Source organism: Emydura macquarii, unplaced genomic scaffold (assembly GCF_026122565.2).
Source record: "Emydura macquarii macquarii isolate MOO-44397 ecotype Brisbane River unplaced genomic scaffold, CSIRO-AGI_Emac_v2 contig_2372, whole genome shotgun sequence".
Classification (NCBI taxonomy): domain Eukaryota; kingdom Metazoa; phylum Chordata; order Testudines; family Chelidae; genus Emydura; species Emydura macquarii.
The window spans coordinates 3,902,267-3,926,150 of NW_027132509.1; the positions used below are offsets into that span (position 1 = coordinate 3,902,267).

The 23,884-nt window shown below is 40.2% G+C and overlaps 1 protein-coding gene across 5 annotated transcripts in view; it reads left to right on the plus strand.

Annotated features, from left to right (window-relative positions):
• Window positions 1-23,884, plus strand: part of TACC2 (transforming acidic coiled-coil containing protein 2) — a 167,027-nt gene that overhangs the window by 34,409 nt on the left and 108,734 nt on the right. For all 5 annotated transcript variants that reach the window (XM_067561353.1, XM_067561349.1, XM_067561350.1 and 2 more), the window contains one exon: window positions 796-906. In XM_067561353.1, coding sequence (XP_067417454.1) covers window positions 796-906 — 111 coding nt within the window. The remainder of the gene's footprint in view (window positions 1-795; window positions 907-23,884) is intronic.

Below are 23,884 nucleotides of genomic sequence, written 5' to 3' on the forward strand. Positions count from 1 at the left end.
ACCTTTCCTAGCTCTTAAACTCCCCTTTAGTGATTCTGTAATGATCCCAGTTTTCACACTTGATTGTCTAAAATTAGGGAAGTAAATGTCACTTAAGAGCCTTAAATAGGTGTGCGGATACTTATCTTTAGGTGCCCAAGTTAAAAAATTGTCCCTGCAGTGTTTTCATTATAGACTGCAATTTGAAACCTAAAAAAATCAGCTACCTTACAACCTTGATTACTCTAACATCATTTATCTAAGACCTGCTGTTATTCAAAACAGTCTGACACATTTAATATTATTTACATTGCCACAGCATTTAGGAGCCCTAGTCATGGAGCAGTGCCTCATTGTGCCAGGTGCTGTACAAAAACAGAACAAAAAGATGGTTCCTGCCCCAAAGAACTTGTGATTTAAGTATAAGACAGACAAAAGATGGATACAGAGAGAGGGAAGTACACATGCTAATTATATTAACAATGCCCTTGATTGTTTGATAATATTCCTTGTCCCCAAAGACATTCAATTAATTGAGGTTGCACTTGTATATTATTTGTGTACTGAGCTAGGAGTTCAGATGTGTAGTTTTTTTAATCAGGATTTATGTAGGTGGAATACATTTTGCTGGGAGTTAAAGAATGCCTGAAACATAGTTTTTATTTTAAAAACAGTAAATGAAATTCTTTTTCTGTGCATTTTTTGCATCACTATTTTGAATTTCTAGTATAAGTATATATGTTAATTCAAAAGAATATCAACCTAGAACCACTTTATCACTAACTAATCATATCACTGCTTTTTCCATAACCTCAGCAACTTCCCTGAACCCTGTCATTCTCTCCTTCCTGTACCTGAGAGGGATGCTATAGCTGTAACTGCCAAGGCCACCTCAGATGAGGCAAGAGATGACATCAGAGTAGAAAGGTACCGTGAAAAACTTAAGTATTTCAGAGGACAATAATGCTCTATTTAGATGCATACTTTCTTGGTGTTATAGATATGAAAAAGATGTAATTTAAAAGCAAGGAAAAATGATGTTTATCAATGCCACAGTCTTTAAAGTTGCAATGGTAAAACAGTGATATAAAGAGAAAACTATGATTTCTGTCTTCCATCCTTTACTACTGCCCATTACGTTGAAAAAAATAGGAATTTTACTTCCTTTCTATGTAATTCTGGGGCAGAGGCTCAATACAGCATACATTTCTGAACAAAATATGCACTATAAAAGCCATCACACTGCGATATGGTTTAATAAACAAAAATTTTTTTTCTTTTGGTCTCTTTAGAAATCTATTTATAAAAGTGATAGGATAAAATTAGATCCCAAGTTTCATAACCTGTCTCTCTTGAGCTTGTTTTCCTTTTTGTGTATGTGTTTCTGTTTTTAAAAGGATGGAGGATTCATAGTGTAGTAGTTTTCAAATTTACCATTCCAATTGTCTGCCTGGTTTAGAATAGCTCAGAAGCCGAGAGAGCGTGTGTATGTGTTTTAAATTAGGGTGGGTATCATTCTTTAAATTAATACCTGTGGCAAACAGGGTGAGGTCTTTGGAACAGCTGTTGGCAATTCATAAGTTATTTGCTTAATACTTGCATATACTTGAAGAATTCGTTATCACCTGTTTTTCCAGTATGAGTATTTTGTACCAACAAGCAGCTGCTACTTCTGTAACCACAACTGTAACTTTTATATCTCTATGAGTATACATTTACGCATATGATATACCGTGTGCAGAGCAATTTGAAATGTGTGTGTGTGTGTTTGTGTGTGTGTGTAAGTGTAGATTCAGACGACAGGTAAAGAGAGGAGACCTTGCCTTTGTTCAGTCTTGTTTCTTCTAAGAAATATGCAATTATTAAAAAAAAAAAAAGAAAAGAAAAATAGAGCTAGAAAACATCTATTGAGCCAACTAGTTTATCCCCTGTTGGTGCAGTGTGTTGCACAGTTCATTTTTAGATAACTAAAGAACAGGGGCTTCCTCCACATTCCTTGGCAGATTGTTCCACAGTCTGGTGGGCCTCATTGTTAGCAAATATTTCCTGATATCCAGCCTAAAATCTCCTTTGTTTAATTTCATACTCTGTCCCATATATCCTGGTCCCTGGACCTTTTGCCCCAAAGTGGTATCCATTTGTCTATTTCCTATGGTAAATGTCCAGGGGTGGAAATTTGCAGACATGAGAAAAAGGCACATGAATTTGGGCCTGAGTTGTTTATCTGGAATAGGGGCAGAGGAGATTCCAGTCATGAAAAATCCCAAGCCAGGTGACTGGAGTGGAAATAGGGTGCTTTGTTAGGAAAAGGAAATTGGTGTGTCTTGTGTTACTTAAAGGGTGGTTTTCAACCCCAGTCCATTCCGGACATAGCAAAATACCTCATAGTGAAACTCCAGTTGTGTTAGGTGGAGGGGGCCCAAATTATTGTTTTTTTAAGCATGTTCTTAGAAGGTGGAACTCCCAACTTATGCTGAGACCTTGCCTGGGTAAAGGGAATTTTCCAGCCCCAGTGGCTCCCTGTCCCCACCAATGCGCAGCATGGGATGGGGATTATTTTGGGGAGAGTGGCTTATGCCAGAATTGTTTTTTTGCTCAGAGTTGTGTTGGCGGATTTCTGATGCAGGCCAAGCTGTTGAAGCCTACAGGAGCTTCAGGAGAAGGAGAGGGAGACTATCCCCTGCTTCCTCTTCTCCAGTGGCCACAAACTTTCTTTACTACTTTCCAGTGTTGTCAGTTCTTACCATTGTATTGCAAGTCTCATGATATTTGTTGTTTTCTGTTTTTTTTTAAAGTCCCAGCTCCTGGAGTCTAATGATAATTAAATGGAAGAAGAAGGGGAAAAAAGTAAATTTCTAGCCCATGTGGTTGCAGAGAATAGTTCAAGAACATGATTCCAAAAGCTCAAAAACCAGGAGCCAAATAAAAAATAACCCACATTTTATTATTTTAAAAATCTTATTTTAAAGCCAATCTCATGATTTTTAAGGGCCTGGATCATGAGTTTGGAATGGGGCTGGCAGGACTGCTCAGGTCAGTTGGTGCTTAGCAGCTGACTGATCCATCACCCACTACTTTCCTCCTGCATGTGTTCATTACTGGGGGAGAAAAGGAAGTATACATAGAAACGGTCTGAACATGCCCCTAACTGCAGACCACAAACCCTTGGAACTATGGAGTGATGGCACTTTCATTAGATGTGCTCTCATTTTCACTTTTTGTTTTTTTTGCTCAAGAGAGAACCAAAATGGCATCTTGTGCTCTTGTTGCTGCCTAGGTGTGCTGGGGGAAGAGGTTCCCTATACAGAGGCACTTCCTGTAACAGAACAACATAGGTCCTATGTATATTTAGGAATCATTGCACATACCACTGATCTGCCTCCATCTGTGCAATGGAGTAAGGCGATTATTGAGCAGTGCACCACAACCATTTAGAACAAGATATGAAGAAAATTTTGTATCCCATTGAAAGTGGTAGGGTAATATTAGATACATTTCTGTAACTACACTGGCATTTGGCTGGGATACCAGAACTAATATCCATTCTTGAAAAAGTACCCCAGGAGCTTTAATGATGAAATGCTGTGATGTCATTCCCAGATGTGCTGCTTTTGGGTGCTAGCAGTAGATTAGGCAAAGTAACCAATTTATTGGTGGACCTCCAGACAATCCAAAGGTTTGAAGATGCTCAGTTTACTAAATTGGGGCTAGATTGTGTAGGTATGTAAGGGGGAGAAGGGCAAAAAGAGCCACAAAGCTGGCCACAACTGCAGATCTGATTTCACAATCTCTTCTGAGTGCAGTTACTCCCAAGATGAAGCTATGACGTTCTTCCCCTGCCCCCAACCAGGCATCAGAGCTGGCTTGCTGTGAGGGGCAGAATGTGCTGCAATTCTTTAAGTGGCATTAGCAATACACCTGCTGCCCTTGACTGCCTTGTGAGTTCTGGAAGGCGTCATGCAATGGTACTTGTATTTCTAAATAGAGCTGGTTGGGAATCTTTTGACAAAATGTGGTGGTGGGGGAGGTTGTTTTTGTCTGAACATGCTAATTCATTGAAACTGAAACTTTCCTCAGGACGATTTCTTAGGTAGCAGAAGGAATTTCTTGAAGGGGAGGGAGGGAGGGAAGGAAGCAGGGACTTGAACTTGGGTCTCCCACATCCCAGGGCTATTGGCTACTCCAGGTTGGGCGTCTCTTTCTCTCTCTCCTTGTTTTTGTTCCACATTGGAATGAAAAGAAATGTCAAAACCTCAAATTTTTTTGCAAAACAAAATTCGTGTTTTCTGGCCAGTCTTACCCTAAATCTCTTAGGTGTTTTTGAAAATCACACCCAATGTCTATTGAAGCTCATGCCATGATGGTGCAGACCCTATTCCCTCCAATATATACTTTGGTTTGCACTCTTTATATCTGTATTAAGCTAGCTCTTTTATAAAGCTAAACCATATTGTTACATGTAAAATAAATCACAGCACTCAAAGTCAAAGCTGGGTAAATTGAAAAACCCTTTTTATTCCATTTACGTAGGCCAGACAGTAATCCTATAAGTAAAATTAGCCTAGACATGTTTTTTTAATTTTCTCCCATGCACTGTTCTTGCAGTTGGAAATTGGCAAGATTAGTTAGCTGTCTGAAAAGAATGTCGACTCCTTAGTAAATACTGTCTTGATCTTTCCCCCCTCTGCATAGTAAATACAGTATTAAATAGTTTAACAGTCTTTCTGAATGAGGTATGGAATGCATCGCTCTTTCTCAGATTATGCACTGAGGTAGGTTCTGATTGCTGGTACTTCATGCCCATTTGAATCCTGTGATGTTTGAAAACAGAATTTTTGAGTTAAAAATGAATTTTGTATCTTAACTGTGATTATGGAGCTTCCCTTCCCACTCTGCGTCCCTGCCCTGCTGCTGTTCCCCACTTCAGAATTTGCTGTTTTGTATTTTCATCTTCTTCAGATATTGCATATGTCTCAGAATTACAACACAGAGAACAAAAAATAGCTGAAGCCTAATCACACAAAATGAAGGATATCTGATTTCATCAGGCATTTATGTCTATTTGCCTTTCTTCCTGGCATCTAGCATCCATATTCTGTCTCTCCAGTTTTCTGCCTGTTCATCTCATTCTCGCTCATAGCAATAGCCATTATAAAAGTGTTACCTTTCTAGTCATGAAGCAACCTGTCCTGAAGTCCTTACCTAAATAAAACTCCCATTGATATCACTACATTGACTACATAAGATGCAAAGCAATGGCAAACCAGACCCATCATAGCATTTTGGTTAAACGTTTTATCTCAGTTAATCCCTTTATGAAATAAGGAGATAAGTGCATGAAAGCAAGGAACTAAATATTTATCTAATAATCCATCCCCTGCCAGCTGCAGGTGGAGCTTACTATTTTGCAATTACACTCAACTACATTTTTGAGAAATATATAATATACTCTTAACATAGGTCCTGAAATTGACTTGGATATGACATATGCTTTTTAAGTGGAAAGGTCCCCTAATGCATCTAAAGAAACTTTATTTCTGTTTAATAAAATGTAAGCATTCTATTAAGGAAATCCACTGATTGCTTTGTGATATTTTCAATGTATGAGTGTTATTCTAATAACAAATATCACAGGATCTTTTTCAGGGGATAAGGCAACAAGCCCGGTTTATTGTGAACACAGAAATTTGGTAAATAGTATCAATAAAAAAGTATCAACACTGTAACAACATCAATATTGTTCTTTACTTAGTGAAATAGTATCAATAATGTAAATACTACAAAAACAGCATCAACATTGTATTAATACTACAATTACAGAGATTCTTGTTTAATAAAATATACTTCATTGACACGTTTCAATTGGTACTTTCATTCACACTCACACACACTGACAGGCATACACAGACAGGGAGACAGACAAACATACATAGGGGTCTCACAGATGTTACAGTTACCAGCCTCTTGATGCTTGTGGTAGTCACTGGCCAGGTGACTGTAGCACGAGGGTGAGGAACAAGGTTCTTCTGATGTGCATCGGTACTCCTGGCTGGTATGATGATGTAGACCCGAACTTCCAGCCTTCATCTTTTTTTCCCCATTTTATAGGGAAAAGACCCCATGTAAGTCTATGGGTTTTTGCTCTGTCATGCTGCATCTGCATTTGGTGTGATCCTTAATCACCCACATTGTTGCAAGCCTGATCAGATTTTGTTCTTTGAAGTGGGCTTTGCTCCAAAGTTATCAGGGTGGGCTCCTCTTCGGCCATTTGAATGGTAAAAGTTATTGTCTTCACTCCTTTCTTCTTCCCTCAAAAGTTTTAGGTGAGGCTGGTGTTTTCTTCCTCTTTTTCGATATCCCTTATTTAGACCAATTGTTCAATCACTCTCCCTGTCTACACCCACCTCAATTGCTCAACCATTCACACTTCAATCACTCAGTACCAACTCCTAGCTGAAGAATTCACATATTATTTTTCAAGCAAACATTATTTCATTTTTGCCAGTGTCTTTCACAATTAGGTAGGTATATTACATTTCACAGTGTGGTTTTTATACTTAAAATAGGGTTTTTACAAATATATTGAAAGTGGGCAAAATTAACAGATAAATGGTCAGTTGAGTGGTTTTACAAACAATCTTAAAACAAATAGAATTATAGAAAGTAAAGACAGGCTTGAATTATTATGCAGTAAATGGAAAGGCTGAAGTGAACATTTAAAAGGGTAGAGCAATATGAGTCAGTTGAGGTTTTAACTTTTGATTAAAGTTACAATGTGTCAGGCTGAAGTGCCTCTTGGTAGGAAGAGAGGAGTGGGGTGGAGTGTTTGTGGCTTTGTTCTTTCATGTATTTCATGAAAACAAGATTGGGCCAACATGAGTAGTCAACTTGCCATGACTTCTTAATTTCCTTCTTCTTTGCTTTCTTTCCCATTTAGCTAAAACACAAAATATTTTATATTGTTGTTAGTTCTCCCCGGATGCATCTTTCAACCTTGCAAGTTCCCTATAATCTCCATATGTCCGCTCTCACTCCTCTCTTTGTACTCTCTTTGCAAATTTAGCAGTTATAGACACAGACATTTTCTCTGTGACTTTGGGTTATGTCTTCCTTCCAGTTTTTCTGCTTCTTGGCACTCTTGCATCTTGATGGTGCCTCCCACCAAAGAGTCCTCTGTAGAGATGTTCTAAGATCCAGAACCTCCAATGTTTACCTCTTCCTTTGCTTTCCATTTTCACTCTAACTATAGTCTGCAGCTGCTCTCTCCTCTTTCCTTTCTCTGTTCCTGACTCTGAACTAAGGTCATAGTCTCTATCTTTCTTGACAATTCCTGTGTATGGAAAAGGTCAAGCATAGGTATTGTTATGCTCAGAGTGAAATTCAAATGAGTCAGACATATAGATTTGGCCAGGCAAATGGCTCAATGCTCATATCTAAATATCAGTGACCACAATTGGCAGTACACTTGTCATTTCAAGGGCAGGTGAATGCTTAGAGTTGACTCAAAAGTGTGTTTGCCTTTGTGTGCTAGCCTACCTTATCATGCATGCAAATATGCTCAACAGCTGTGTGGTACTTGGAGAAGCAAATCCTATGCAAGCAGTATGTAACCATTCTCACCTAGAACTTTGTACTAAGCACCATAATCATGGCAATTTGAATGTGACATCAGAGAGTTTTCAATTAGGATGATGTAACCTGCATGTTGATGTAATGATAGGCTTTCTGTTTACAAATGATGTATTACCCTAGGTGCTTGGAAGCCGACGTGTGTGTAGTTAATAGCGTCTGGGGCTTATGCAAAATTAGCTAAGCCTTAGCATTTATGTAGTGCTTATTGCTGGTGTTGTTAGCAACATGAAAAGTTCTGGATCAGTGTGTCTGTCTTACATACTTATTGTCACCCTTTAAGGGTGACTGCGCCTGTATTGCCTCTCCATAGTCCACTTCAGGAGTGCCTAGTTAGTCAGGTCTTAGGTCTCCAGCCGTCATCTGTCTCTGGGCAGGGGCCCTTGTCCCACTCTTTCCTCACTGGGCTTTTGAGGCTGCACAGCTCCCTGTTTTATGCTGTGGTATCCACAGGAAGGCAGTCTTCCAATGTATTGCTTTCTTTTCCAGGGCTATGAACAGTGTATTGTCAGCAGTTACAAGTTACCATGCAGCTGTTTCTAAGCAAGCACATTTATTCTTAAGGTAAAAGCATTACAGAGAGAACATAATAAAAACAAGAGACAGCTTTAAACACTCTCTAAACATACCCAGGAGTCACTCTTAAGTCTTATGAGGCCCTGGTAGGCTGAAGTCTTTCCAGCCCTGCCCCAAGGGTTGCCCCCCACCGCCTTGGACAGAAGGTCCTGTTACTTTGTTGGTTCTGAAAGAAGCCCACAAATCAATTGAAGTTCATCCTTTTATACCAAAAGCCCCTCCCCCCATGTCTTGGGAAAATCCAGCCTTACCCAATATATGTAAACCACTTCTCTGGAGTTGTTTACAATCTCAGGGGCAATCATCCCCTATTGTTTTTAGCTTCTGGGTAAGTTGTGGTAACCTTCCCCATGGAGCAGAACACAATCATACAGAAATCCATTCATAAATTAAATAAAGTGGTCCCCAAGGATACTGCATGGAGTTACAATATCTGTCACACTTACATCTCTCTATTTTGGGTATCAATGCAGCCCCCATCCCCCCATTATCCGAGTATCTGAGCACCTCATGATCTTGAATGTATGCCCCTATGAGGCAGGAAGACATGCTCCAACTACACTATAGAGAGATCCTAAGTGACTTCCAAGGTCACACAGGATATTTGTGGCAAGAGCGGGAATTGAACTCAACCTATGCTAACCACTTAACTATCTTTCCTTGTATAGATGTGTTTCCAATCAGTAATTTACAATTGCTTTGACCAGTAGCATACTGGATTATTCTTGTAGTTCAGATCTGGAAAACCCCTGTACCTAGGGAGCTGAGGGTAAAGTGGAAACTTTAGCCACAGCAGTCGAAGGCGCTTTGCTGTGAACTCTCTAAGGATATAATCCTGGAAGATGCTGAGTGCCCTTCCAGATCAGGACCTAATTTAATGGTGTTTCAGGACCTAATCACTGGATATTTTTAAACATATTGGAGTCTCTCCTGTTTTATATGCTCGATCTCACCTCCTCCCTTTCTGTCAAGACCACCCATAAGACTCTCCCCATTAGACCCCAATCAGTCCTAATCTTCTTTTAGTAAAGAATCATAGGGCTCAGTAAGACTCTGGTCTCTAGAATGTTTCTACTTAAAATTCTTTCATTTCATTTCACCAACATCTGATAAGTCCCATTGGAGAAAGCCTGGAAAAATAGATAGGCCTTTAGCATAGCATGAAAGTGAACAAACATTGGGATAGAGTCTCGGCTCCAATGGAGTAATACTAGCAGAGAGAATTTGGCACTTGGCCTCGAAAGGCCAATACACTGCAATAAAAGACCTGTGGCATGGTTGCCGCTGGCCCATGCCAGTTGACTCAGGCTTGTAGGGGTCAGGCTACAAGGCTAAAAAATGCAGTGTAGATGTTTGGGCTTCGTCTGGAGTCCAGGCTTGGAAATCTCACAAGGGTAGTGGGTCTCAAAACCCAGGCTCCAGCCTGAGCCCAGATGTCTATACTGCAGTTTTTAGCCCTACAGCCTGAGCCCCACAAGCCCGAATCAGCTGATCCAGAGTCTGAGACTTGGTGCAGTGGGTTTTTTATTGCATTGTAGACACACCCTAAAGACCAGCAGGGGAAATGCATTGCAGAGTCAAGTGTCCTTCACTGGGCAAACCCTGCCTAACATTCCCTTTGGGTTTAAACTGGAAAGCACTTATCTTGAGCCGTTCAGATTCTCTCAACTGCCACAGTAGCAAACGAGGAGGCAGGACATCTGTAAATTGGGCAGGATCTAAACTGGTTGCCAATCTGACCCGTAACTAGCCACTGTTTTTCATCCACCCATACACACACTCATTTCTTCTGATGTTGTGGGGAGATGCAATCTGTGATAAGGGTTCCTAGAAAGTATAGGCTTCTGTTCTGTAGATGATGTGCTCTATACTTATTGAGTCCATCAGGAAAGGGTAACATGCTTGCTTTTATGCTCCTGTTTGTAGGCCCCTGAAGTTTACCAACTTGCTTTTACTCCTTTGAACCCCATAGTTTTTCACAACTAACTTGACTAATGAAAGATAAACAATGTAATCAGTAAAACCCTTTTGATTTTATGGCACTCATGAGCTTCCGTAAAGTCTTTGGAATTTGTTGTTATGATAACATTGTTATGCACTTCTTGCTGATAGAAGTATCAAAGCGAAGAATAATTCTCAGTACTCAGTGAAAACTGAATTTGTTTTTCAAAGGGAGGGCAAAATTGATTATCACGGGGTTGCCTGCCACAGTGGGGGACGGGATTCAATCACTTCCAGTTCTGTCTTTCTAAGTGTGCATACATTGATTGCTTTCTAACAGTGAGGGTAGTTTTATGATTTGTGTGTTTCAAAATAGATTGGTGTTAACTCACTTTGATATCTTCATCCCGTCTCTCTTGACTGAATTCATGCAAAATATTAAATTGGTGACTGATGGGCATTGTGGCATTCTACAAGAATTGTGTGGTTATTTGATTAGATATTTTGAAAATGCTACAGTGGTGTGTGAAACTTCTGCAGTTGGGTTTCCCTCCACAAACTCCCTCTAGTTGTTTGTTTGTTTGTTTGTTTGCTCATTTCACAAACCCCTAATAACAGCTAGCCTTGCCAAAGGAATTGATCACTGAGCTTTACAATACTTGAAGCAAACTTGGGCTGATTTTCAAGACAGCTTGGGCCAATTTTTGTTTTCAACTGGAAACTATGCAAAAGTCTTTGGTTTTCCATCATTTTGACCAGGGAAAATTTTGTAGTTTCAGCTGCATTTGGTTTCTTCAAACCTGAAACTTAGTGATATTCTGGAGGTTCAAACCCCTAATGTGAAACTTAACTTGAAAGAGAGGTTCTCCCAAAGTCTTAAAGAACAAAACTGCTGAGATTTGCACAGCTCTAACGTTCAGCCACCACAAATAACTCTCATGTGGCTGTATTCATGTACAGGAAATTGTGTAAATATCAGGTTCCATTCTGCAGAAGAGGTCTGTGAGTATTTGTATTATGTGCCCAGTAAAGAGGGGCAGAGGCAACTTTTTTATTTGTTTGCGTGGGCGGCAACATTTTGAGGGCTGGCTCATGAGATTTTTGAAAACAGGAGGCAGGCAATATTGCCATGGTGTAGGAAAAACCTCAGATCAAGTTCACAACTGAAGAAGGCAGTGCTGACTGGGCTACCATTAATGGTGCTAAGGCCACCGTTAGCTCCCAGCCAGATGTCTGCTTGCACTGAGCCAGCCCTTCTGACCACAAAGAGGGGCAGCTACAGTAGCATGGTCTCATAGATTAAACGGGACAAATCCCTGCTCTGATAGTGACTCCCTCTGTGGCCTTTGCCATATCACATAATGCAGAGTTTTCAAAGTTGTGTGCCTAAAGTTAGGCATTTGAATCCAGAATTAAAGATTTGGTGCTTAACTTCTTACACCTAGGTTAAAAGTGTTGGCCTTTAAGCTCTCCGTGCCTCAGTTTCGATATTTGTGAAATGGGACTGTGAGGGGTTGGTCTGCCCTTTCAGGTTTGAAAGGTCCAATATTTAGAGAGAGAGGAAGTGGTCCCAGGAATAATTATTGCTTGGGAGAAAATCCCATCACTGTATCCTTATGGGCCTGGGACCAGCAGCCTTGAGGAGAGGGTGGGGGCAAGGGTCCCCTCTTACCCAACCAATTGGGGATGAGCTGGAAGTAGGGACCAACAGAAATGCTGCCTCTTCCCTCATAGTAGGGCAGACACCACCAACAGCAGAATGCTGCTTGATGGATCTTCCTGGCTTGAGGATTAATTGAGGGAAAATGGGCCAGCTGCGGAAGAAGGTGATTCAGGCCTTACAGCCGGCTACCTTATAACCCAGCCTTGGGGAGGAGAGCTGAGTACTCTTTTCTAAAGAGAAATAATAACTGCCTGAATTACCCAGCTCCAGGAAAAAGACTGGCGCTCCTACCATAAGGAGAGACAGAATGACAGTTTCATTGATGTATATATCTTATTTCTGGAGCAGAGTGGAGGACTCCTGTTTTGAAGGAGTAAGAATTTGAAGCACAATGCCAGCTCCAGGAAGAGGGTTGGGAGCCGTGTCTCCTGAACTGGGATGAAAAGCTGACCAGGACTTTTATAAGGATCCAAAGATGGGTACAACCTGGGGCAACTAACAAAGTCACCCTTTGTAAAAAACTGAATAAATCAGACCCCATGATGGGGGGTTGCAGGTTTCTGAACCAATGTAAGTCCAGTAATTGATTGAAAAAACCTGAGAGAGGGGTTCTGAGTGCAGGGTGCCAGCCAGACTACAAGGTGTCTCACCCCTTTGCAAGGACTCATGAAAAACTTGCCTATCTCTCAAAGGACAATGTTTGTAACAGGCTGTGTTTGGCCCCAGTCCTGTAATGTACAACATGTGCTGTGCCTCCATGGAGGCCAGATGCATCCTGTTGATTGCAGGATTGGGACCAAAGTGCTAAAACTCATCAGAATTGCACACAGAACAAGCTGCCCTCCAGCAGCTGAGGTCTGCTTTTGCAGCTGGGAGCTAAGTGGGCAGGATTTAAAGATACGTGCACGCGCATACACACACACCCACCATATGTAAACTGTTGTTAACGATAAGGATGATTCGTTAAGGTAGTACACACAAAGTGCTATGCACTGTCCAAACATAAGACACAGTCTATAGCTAGAAGAGTTCCAAATCTAAGCCATTTAATAAATGACAGCTGGGGAGAGGGGACAAAAACATAAATCCCTTTTTGGGGTTTCCCCCATAAATATCAATGATCTGCAACTTGGCTTATTTCTTGTAGGTGTCCCAGCAAATGTTTTGGGGCTTTTTGGTGAGAAGTGATGTGAAGTGGGAGAGGGTAGTGGCCTTGTGGCTTAGTTCAGGGAGGATACCTTGTGCATAAGGGGTGTCACAGATAGCAGGCTGACTGCACCTCTGACTCCTCCAGCACTCTCACTCAGGTCTTGCGCCTTGAGACGTCACTTCTGTTGGGGTGGAATCACATGATTCTCCCACTCTGAGGCTGGGCCTTTGGCTGCAGTCCCCAGGTACTAACTGTGATCACCTCAGCGGGTGTGGCTTAAGTTCAGCACTGCAGTTCTTTTCTCTCCAGGAGCTTTGTCCAGTGGTTAATAGTGACCAGACTATTCAAATGGAGTATTACTTTATTTAGAACCAAAATGTTTAAGAGAAAAACTGATCTTAAAACAATAAACACCCTATATGCTTACTGACCCTTTCCTGAGCCTTACCAGTTCCTAGAAGCTGGGGGAAGGCCACAGCTGCTTTCAGATACTCTGGCAGGGCCTATCTCTCTGTTCTCCAGGCCCTCTTACCAGGAAAAGCACACTCAACTCTCTCTTTCTCCCTCCAGAGAGTTCTTTTAACTGTTTAATATCCCTTTGATCTCAAAACGCCTACCAAAACATCTGTGTAACTTCTGGTTGGAGCCTGGAAGTTGGACACTGTCTTGTATTTGCCCCAAAGTGTTTATTGGAAGGTTGCTTATTCCTTCCCTGGTATTTTCCATCAGTCCCCTGTTAAACTAGATTAATATGTTCATACAGGGATGTCTAATTACACAGTGTACAGTAACTTCATTTTACTGATCAGGTCACACACAATATTCATAAAATTGCCAGTGTTCTTGGATTATTGGGTAGCAAATCCATGTCCACCATGAGGAGCACTGGGGAAGAAATTGAATGAATTGCTGGATAAGCAACCAGCAGAGGGGTGGGGGGGGTCGATCTTTATGGCAGTGGATGAATGAAGGAGTTGGGATTAGAGATGGGATAAGAGATGAGTGAATAAACAGGGAGGGGTGGATTAATTGAGCCAAAGAGTCATCTCATGACCCCTCCCCATGGTTACCCAGTTTATTTATGTAGTCTGAGAATGTGATGTTCATTCACATTAATGCAGAGTGTGGTGTGAACATGGTGTTCACGAGTCAGTCAGTTATTTATTCTTTTGAATGGTTGGGCAGATAGGACTTGAGTCAGTAATATTTTTGGTGGCAGGGAGTTGGTGGCAACATATGTTTCAGTCCTGGTAAAAAATCCTAAAACTGGTTCTATCATAGAATCAATCATAGAAGATTAGAGTTGGAAGGGACTTCAGGAGGTCATCTATTAGCAGGAACTCAGCTAAGCTTTGGCTATGGATGTTTGCCAAGATCAAGGGTTGCTTTGGAGAGAGGAGCCTTTGATGCAACTCAGTCTCTTCACTCTTTTTCTTCTGTCCTCTCAGGGCTAGTGTAGCTGCAAAAGCTATTTTTAAAATGGATTCTAGGTAAAAGTGGAGTTGTTCCCCCTGCATACAACAGAGGGCAGTTGGGTGGCTGTACCTGCCCCAAAAAATCTTTTTGCAGTCCTGGTTTTCTGCTACTCATGTTTGGGGTGAGGGAGAAGGGAAGTTAGTATTGATGCTGATTCTCAGTATTGGAGCGAAGTGAGTTATCCATAACAAACCATTTTATTTGTCAAGTTTTATCCTTTTTTAAGTCCTGATTTAGCTTTTTCTTAATTTACCGTTAATTGTTTGACAAATGCTTTATGGGAAAATTGAACAAAGAGGGTGTAAACATAGCTGGACAGAAAAGCAAGTCAGAATTAATGAAAATATTAGTGACTAACTTTTCTCACGGAATGATCGGCTCTGCTCGCTTCGTGCTCGGAGAAGTCCAGCTGACATTGTTACTGTCAGCCATCTTGATATATATGAGCATAAACAGAAAGCGTACAGTACTGTTAAGTTCTGTGCAAGACCAAGAGCTGGACAGAGAGATCAAGTTCTGAAGTCAAGGAAATAAGCTAGTTTTGTCACTTGAATAAGGATTAGCCTGCACCTCAATTGAACTGTGGCAGTCTACAGGCTTAAACAGCCATAGCCTTGCAAACTCTTAACTTTTGCTGAATTGAGCCTCTATAGTTCAGCATTTAAATCAAATACCTGGACTCAACATTTGGTGAGCAGTGAATCATTTATATCTTCTATTATATGGACTTGGTTTACGTATAAAATAGTCTGGTGATTAACCCCTTGGTTTCTGGCAGCTTGCGTATACATCCTGGCCACAGAGCAGTCAACATCAATGGAAAATAAGGATATAATTCCATATCCATAGGGCCATATTTATGTTGTGGTGGCATACATCCATAGGGAATTGAAGGAATTAATTAGGGTCTGCAACTACCTCTTTCCACTTCATTGTGCTACAGGGATATAGCATATGTTTCTAGGCATCAGAACTTAACACCACAGTTAAAGGGTCTTGATTTAGGTTTGCAAATCTAAACAAGTAAGGCTTCAATAATAGCTAGTAAAACTAGGCAGAACCTTGCCTGCATCTTACAACTTTGGAAAGCCATCTTTCAAGTAAGGCCAAGCACTCTGCCAACATCAACAATCAGAGTTCCACAAAGTGTTTTTAAAAATTAAATATCAAGTTGTGTGGCTTGGCTGCATGGATTGTTGTTTATTTTTCAATCATTTAATTTGTACAAGTTTTTACTGTCATACATAGTGGAAAGTGTTGTGAAAACTCAAAACAGCTATCAGCTTGTCATGACTCAAAAAGTCCTGGACGAAACTTTGTATCAGACTGAAGAGAAAAGAATGAAAACACGTGTCATTTTCACTAGCTTGTGTGTGTGTGTGTGTGTGTGTGTGTGTGTGTGTGAGAGTGAGAGAGAGAGAGAGAGAGAGAGTGCCTGTGTGTGTGTGTGTGTGTGAGAGAGAGAGAGAGAGAGAAAGCAAGCTCAAAAATCCTACAAATTCAGGAACAGTTTGCTTAATGATCGATTAGGTCCTTTCCTTTCAAGCATGGTGTAAATGTCCAGAAATGCAGAGGCGTGCCGCCAGTAATGCAGTCCTACATTCCTTTGACCCCAAGCAGGATCAGATGCCTTTGGAGCAATTGCATGTTTGTTAGATACTGGCCTTTCCTCGGGGAGCCTCATGGGAGGAGCCTCTGACAGACGGCTCCAGTTTTATAGTCATTGGCCTTTTGTGTGTTTCAACTTTCAAACAGCCTTCCATTCAGAAGAGAAGCACTTTGGAAATGCAGCACCAAACACAGATTTCTGGAATATTTCTTTGGCCGACAGGGATAAGTTTTTACTTTCAGTGGATTCAGCAGTGGATATAGTTAAGGCAATTGTCCTGTTAATGTCTGATGTTGAAGTCTGGACTGAAAGGATGGAATTTTAGAAATTACTCTCATAAAGGAATCTGTGCTGAATTGGTGGGCGTGTTATTGTTTTGTTTTGTATTTTTGAGCTGAGGATGATTTGGAATGGTAGAGCTGGCTATTATTTCTTGACACTGGTAAGTGTGAATTGCTTGAGAAAAATGGTTATTAAACTAAACCTATTTAAAAGTAACTTAAGAAAAAGCATTTGGGGATTTAAAAATGAAAAGCAATGTGTTTCTGTCCTGTCATGCAAACTCTTTATTTCTCTTTATAAAAGAGGTCACACTTTTTTTTTTTTGCTTTTTCCAAGTTGTTTTCCATTCACTTTTGAAGAGTAACATGTCTATAGTATTCATATTGAATGGAATGTTGTCTTTTCGTATAACTCTATACTGAGCTTTTTAAGAATCTTGAATTAGATGGGGATTAGTTACCATTATCTCAAAGTAGCTGAAAAATCTTGGGTTTTGTGGATATTACCATACATTGTGGTCGGATTCCTTTTAGACTCTAGTATCAGTGTGTGTTTAGCAGTTCAATGGAGACTTACTGGTTAGTTATATTACACAATGAAACTTCTGGCTCAAGTTTACTATCCATAAAGTGGAGACTTTTAAATTCTATAAAAGTTAAATTACAACATGACAGAGAGTACTCTGTCCTTAAAAAGCTGAAATACATACAACTTTGTGACATTTGACAGTAATTGTAGCAGTAATGTAGCAAATGCATTATGCTTATTCATCTTGTGCAATCATTTATATTTGTAACATTTCATGCAGCTTTTTACTGTTAGTTACAGATGGTACAGCAAAAACTGTTTCCATCTATGCTATTTCAGTAGATTTACTCTACAGGCTTTTAAAAACTGTAAGTACATAGTACTGTACTGTAACGTTTAATCGTTTGATATTTTTTATATCCCTAGTACATACTTACTATAGAGTGCCACCTTAAGTTGTAGTTTTAAACTTAATCATATAAATAAAATAATATATGCACTTAGGCTTTCTCTTATATCTTAATGACTGATTGTGGTTTTTCACATTAATAGGGGAAATTGAGTATACAGGTAGAAAAAAATGAAGGGAATTCCAAAATGGCATGTGAATGGAAGGAATAGTTGAGAGGGATTCCAGGTCTTCAAGAAATTTATGACTTAACATAACCACCTGCTGAGGAAACTTCTTTATCATGTCAGGATTTCCATAAATACTGCCAGAAAAGTAACACTTCAGAAAATTACTCTTTGCTATTGGGTACTGATTGGCTGAGACTGTGATGCCATTGTCTTTCAGTTGGTATGTGGTGTTTTGTGATTACTGGCAGGGACTGCAAAATGCAATGTAAGTTGAGTTGGGGTTGTCTCTCAGAGGATGGGTATCTACCTCGAGGGAATCACTTGAAAAGATTCTATTTAGAAACAATTCAGCTGCTATTCAGTACAACAGCTGCATTTATCTTTCTTCCATTCTTTGTCACCAAGGATATTTTGCATAGAGAGAGGATTCCCTTGTGCTTTGAAGCCACAGTCCTATGTTGGGAGCAGGGTGGAGCTGCATCTCTGGAGGGATTTCAGGAAGCCTAGTGTTTCAGGCAGGTTTTTTTTTCTTTGTAAGTGCTTCTAAAGAGTCTAGCTACTATGCCAACCTTCTGGAAGTTGTAGTTCGTGCTCCTCTCTATGTCAGGTCAACTTTGCTGCTTATCTTTCCTGCCACCTGATTTCCTTTGGGATAGCTAGTGCTGCAAGTGACACTAATCAGGAGCAGTTATTGTGCTTTTGCACAAACAGCATTTGTGCCCAGCTATAGTCCAGAGATAGAAGGGCTGAGTAGAGGGTCCTTGCTGCCTATCCAGCCCCCTTTTTGCATACTCACACAGGGTCCAGGCATATTCTGGTTGAGGATCTTTATTTCTGAAGAATTCCTCTGATCTGGCAGCTTATTCCTGTGGAAAAAATATATTTCTGAGCGACATAAGTTTCGCTAGCCTAAGTGGCAGTGTGCACAGTGCTATGTCTGTAGGAGAGCTTCTCCCGCTGACATAGCTACTGCCGCCACTGGTTGAGGTGGTTTTATTATGTCAGCTGGAGAACTTTCTCCCATGGGCATAGAGTGGCTACACAATCAGTCTTACAGCTGTGCCACTGTAAGCTTGCTAGTGTAGACTTGGCCTTAATGACCTTGAAGGAGGTATTATAGAGGAAGAATGTTATTTGGCATTCACTGCTGTTGAGTCAGCACTTTTGATTAGTTTATCATAGTGAGATACTATCTCCTATTCTGACACCAGCACAGAAATGGCTTGTTCTCTTCTAAACCTGTTGAATGATCTTTATAGGAATCTCAGAGATTATGAAGTATATATTTTCTTTTTTTAAAATAACATTACTTGGGATGTGCAGAGTAATTACAGTAGCTTATCTCCCTGGTCTTTAATCTTGATATCATCCAGGGTAACAAATGGGTGGAATAAACTTCCACAGCAACCAAGAGAAGTTAAAACTTTGCATCTATCCTAGAAGGAGTGAGCCAACCACTTACTGAAATGGAAGGAACACGACAGGGTACCCAAGCTAGACAGATAGTTGGACTAACTTAGATGGACTACTTGACCTCCTCCCATTATAAAATGTTACTAAGATGTGGTATGCTAATGAGGCACTTTCAGACATCATATAATTACCTTCACAACAGCCTTGTGCAGTTGGTGAGTACTGCTACACTTATTTTGTACACAGGGAAGCTGAGGCTTAGAGAGATTGATTGGCCTAATGTGAGTCCTGGGTTATATATATGGTATTACCATTAACTCAGGGAGTCTTGTATCACAACCCCTGCTCTAACCCCTAGGCAACATTCTCTTTCTATACATCTTCTATGGTGCTGGGCCAACAACACACACACCACTTACTCAGGCCTCCTTGTATAAGTATTTTGGGTTACTCTCCAGTTTTTTCTTTAATCGTTCCAAGAAGAGCTGGATCTACAATATATAAAAAAACAAGCAGTCACATAGGTCTGCATAATATTCAGGGCAGCAGTGGGTTATGTAGATGACTGAAGGATAGCAGGGCTTGGACACATACTGGGTTTTGTTAGAGCAAACCTGAGCTTGTTATTGACAGGCTCCAAAGGGAGCTGCATCCAACCCTTCTGAACTGAAATACCATGAAGTGGGATGGAATAAAGGGGAAAATACTGATCAGCCTGGAGAATTCTCTCCCCTCCTTCCCCCAACTGCCTGACTTCAAGATTTTGAAAAACCTTAATGTAAAAATTATTGTTTAGGGCAGTGGGGGGCCCAATCTTATTGTAGGAGAGCCGCATAAACCTAAGCACAACAGATTCTACATACTTTAATAAGATTTAAAGTCTCCTGTGTTGATTTAAAATATAAGTTCAGCTTGTTTCATATATATTTAGATACATTGTTTCTATGTATAGTAGTGTCTGTTTACACACTTGTATAAATGAAAATGATGTAAACATGATGACAAAAAGCTAATGAATTGGCTGTTAGTAGATTGTGTTGAAGCCAGCCGCGGGCCTTATGAAATGCTCTGATGGGCCATAGGTTGGGCACCGCTGGTTTAGGGTACAGATATTGTGGATAACAATGGGAGACCTGTATATAGACCCAAGACAGTATTTAGCCCTAATTTTTTAAGCAAGCTATACTTAAGGAGTCGGATCATCCATGCTTTCACTCAATGACCCATATGTCAGCAAAAGACTTAAACCTTGCTTTTACCTATCTGAAAAAAATATAATTTTTACCTGTGTCAAAATCAGCTCGTTTTTAAAAAAAAAAAAAAAAAGAAAAGACTCTCAAATAGAAGAAAAATCATAGATGCATGCAGTTATTCCCTGGCCTGTTCAATGATATTTAATGCACATCACGAATTTGAGGCAAACATCGTCTGAGAGACTCATTAGTGATTTTATGTATGTGACTCCCTAGCAATGATTTGAAAATGCATTTCCTCAAGGCCAAGCAGATACCTTAAGATTAAAACTGAGAAACACTAGAAACCAAGGACATTTGTTGATAGAAGTCTTAGCCGGCTGACATACTGATAGCAAACTGAGCCCTTTGGTCTTTTGACTGAATTTATAGTGTGCTAGCTGCAGCTGTTGTTAAGCAGCTGGTTGTTAAACTGTGAAGTATTTTTCCTTTGAAAAATATTTCAGTCATGCTAGCCATAAGCAGAATTTGGAAGTAATTTTTAATAGATCTCCTTCCAGTCTTGACCTGAAACTCGGTCAATGAAATGGAAAGAGCTTTATTGATCTCCCAGTACAGAGTTCATGCTGAGATAAACTTATTCTGAAAAACCGGTTGGTGCTCTGGGGCACTCCTGGTGGTAATCTGAAAGAGGTGTGTTAGGCTAATATGCTTCTGACTTAAAAGAACTTCTGTTGTGGAACTAGATGGAACAATTTTGCGGTTCCCTTTATTATTAGGCGTGTGTCTTTTTAATAAACTGCTTCACTATCATCTTCCCCGTTTCAAAATGGGTTTCAAGTTGTATAGTCAGTGACCTGTATGAAAAGACTTGGTCTCCTGTTCCTAATGGGTTGGTGTCTGTTGGCAGAATCAAGGAGATACAAATGACTGAATTAGAATGGAAACTTAATCTGCTTCTAACCGCTACAGCTGGTCCCTCCAGGTTATGGCAGATTAAGATACGTAAGCATGGCAATGTTAGGAAGTTTCTGAGCCATGACCCAGCTGTACTTTTCTGTGTATCTATAGAAGACTATTCGTGACCGTGCTGTCAATAATTATAATAACACTCAGCACTTATATAGCTCTTTATATCTCAAAGCAGTGTACAGTGGTGAGCTAATTAGTCAAACTTGCACACTTTGTGAATACTTAAAATCCACCTTCTTCCTCTTTTAAGGCAGCGTTTCCCAAAGGGGCAGATGCTCCCCCTTGGGATGGTGCAAAGGATGAGGTGGTGAGGTTGGATGGGGGACCATAAACAGACCTCCTTTCATTTAAAAAAAAACCCAAAACCCAAAAACCTAGCTGTTACAGTTGCAAAAGCAAACCTTCAGAATGTAAGACAAGTATAAAGAATTAAGAGACAGCTGCCTGAGTTTGCAAAGAGCCAAAAACAACGGCTCTGAGGTCTGATAACATTCACTTCAAAAATATCATCATGGATACCAATGATGATACTTTAATTGTCAACAGTGTTAATTATACCACCGTTTATCAAAGCATATACAAAAGGAGAAAAATTATCATAATATTAAGAAGATCAGCACCAGCATTTTCCAAGGCATGTGTAAGGGTGGAACCCAAAGAACAAATTGGGGGACAGGGAGATGTAAGTTAAGATGTTTAGTCTTTTAATAGCACAGTACTTAGCAGGCTTGCTAAGTCGAGATGCAGCTGGTTTCACTTTCCTCGAGGGGGCTAAGTTTTTAAAAATTTGTAAAACATTGATTTAAGGCATGGCCTGTGACCAACTGCAGAGATGACACTCAAGATCAATATCCATTGTATTAATAAAAAGATATGCACCTTTTTCAGTAAAGGGAAAGTGACTCCTTTCTACCAACCAAGCTAGAAAACTTTGGAACCTGCAAACATCTTGGCAAAACATTTCCTTCCGGGAGTGTATTCCTGAGATGATGTTAACCTGGGATAATGAGGACCTTTGCTTATCTAGCTTTATACGAACAATTGCATAAAAGTAATATTTCACCTTTCAGAAACAGGCGAATGTGGTAGGTCATTTTGAAATAATTTAGTTCAGCAAAATGGGTCAGTTCTGCTCTCATGGGCACTGGTGTAAGTTGAGGGAAAACTCTACTGAAGTTATTGGGGTTACTCTGTTTACACCAACATCAGTGGGTTCAGAATGTGGCTGTAAGTACAACAGGAAATAAAAAACAGAAGAAAACACTAGCTCAGTGAGGGACACAATTGTAAGGACATCCTACACTTTAAAAAAAAAAAGTTTTACAAATTATTTTTCTTGTAAGAGTATGTAACTTTATATTTTGGTTAAAATATGTGAAAATAATGATATGTTCAGATGGTAACTTTTAGACATTGCCAATATCATATTGGCATCATTACAGTGCAGTTTAACTCCTTTTAAACTAAACTGTACTACTGTACAATGTCTCATTTAGCAGTTAGATGTCAGGTTATCTAAGAAACAGTCTAAGAAAAATATTTGCCAAGTTTGTTTGTTTTTGGTTTGAAATATTAATATTTATCATATCTGTCCACACGTTCATCTTCCAGCTATTATATTTAGATACAGACCACTTTTCTAGCATCAGCTTCTGGCTGAGCAGGCATGCACATAGCTTCCATTCGCTTAATATCAATTGGAGTAACATGGGCATATTTCAAAGATCAGAACTGGGTGCAGAAATAGGGAGCCCAATGTGACCCTTCCGTGCCTAGGGCAGCCACCTGAGAATGCCAAGGTCAGGGCAGACTGTAAAAAGGGAGCAGATTCTCCCTGCACTAGTGGGTGGCACTGAAGCCAGACTTCCCAACCAGCCACAAACTGTGCTTTTGATTCCCCCAAACCGGTTATCAAGAAGCCAATATACAAATACACACAGACCCCTTTACTGCATTTCAGTCTCTGGCTTCCCAATCAGCCACTAGGTCCAGTAAAGAGACCAGTTATTTAAACTCTATGCTCTTTACTAAAAAGGTTCCCTCTGACCCCAAAGGGTCAGCCACAGTACCAGATCAATATAAGTTTGGATCTTACCCAAAATACCACGCTGCCAGCCAATCCTTTAGTGACTAAAACTAAAGGTTTATTATAAAAAGAAAGAAACAAACCATGAGAGAAGCGTTAAAGGGTGAAAGCAAATCAGATACATACAAATGATTGAAAGTCCATATACATCAAGTTTATGGGAGAATTGTGGAGTTTGCAGGCTTGTAAAATTCCTCTGGTATACATCCAGTATCTGGATGGGTCTTAGTCTTTCGGTTCAGTTGCAAATGAATTGATCCAGAGGTGTCTGTAGCTGAACAGGAACAAAAGACAAAATGGTATCCCAGGCCACCGCCTTATATACCCCCTGGCCATGCTGTCTTGTGGAATTTTACAGGAACTAAAGTGGAGTCCAGAGTCACATGGGCCAGTCCTGATGCCTCATCAGGTATGCTGCCTGTGGAATTTCATAGGAATCAAAATGGAGTCCAGAGTCACATGTGCAAGTAGTCCAGAGTCACATGGGCAAGTCCTGGTGACTCATCAGGTTTATCCCTGGCTTCTCCCCCTGGGCCCCATTGCACCTGGGAATGTCTTAATGGGCCATTAAAGAGGCTATTGTTCTGCAGCCATCCTGTCTGAGTCGTTACCCAGACAGCACAATTTGAAATGCTGATATATCAAACATATCCATAACTTCCATCTCACATATAACACATGAACATAAACATCATCATCTTACTTAGAACATTATAGCCTTTCTAACAGTACCTGACATGACATATCTCACATGAATTATTCTGATTTTGACATATTGATGTTAAACCATATAACAAATACCCCTCCC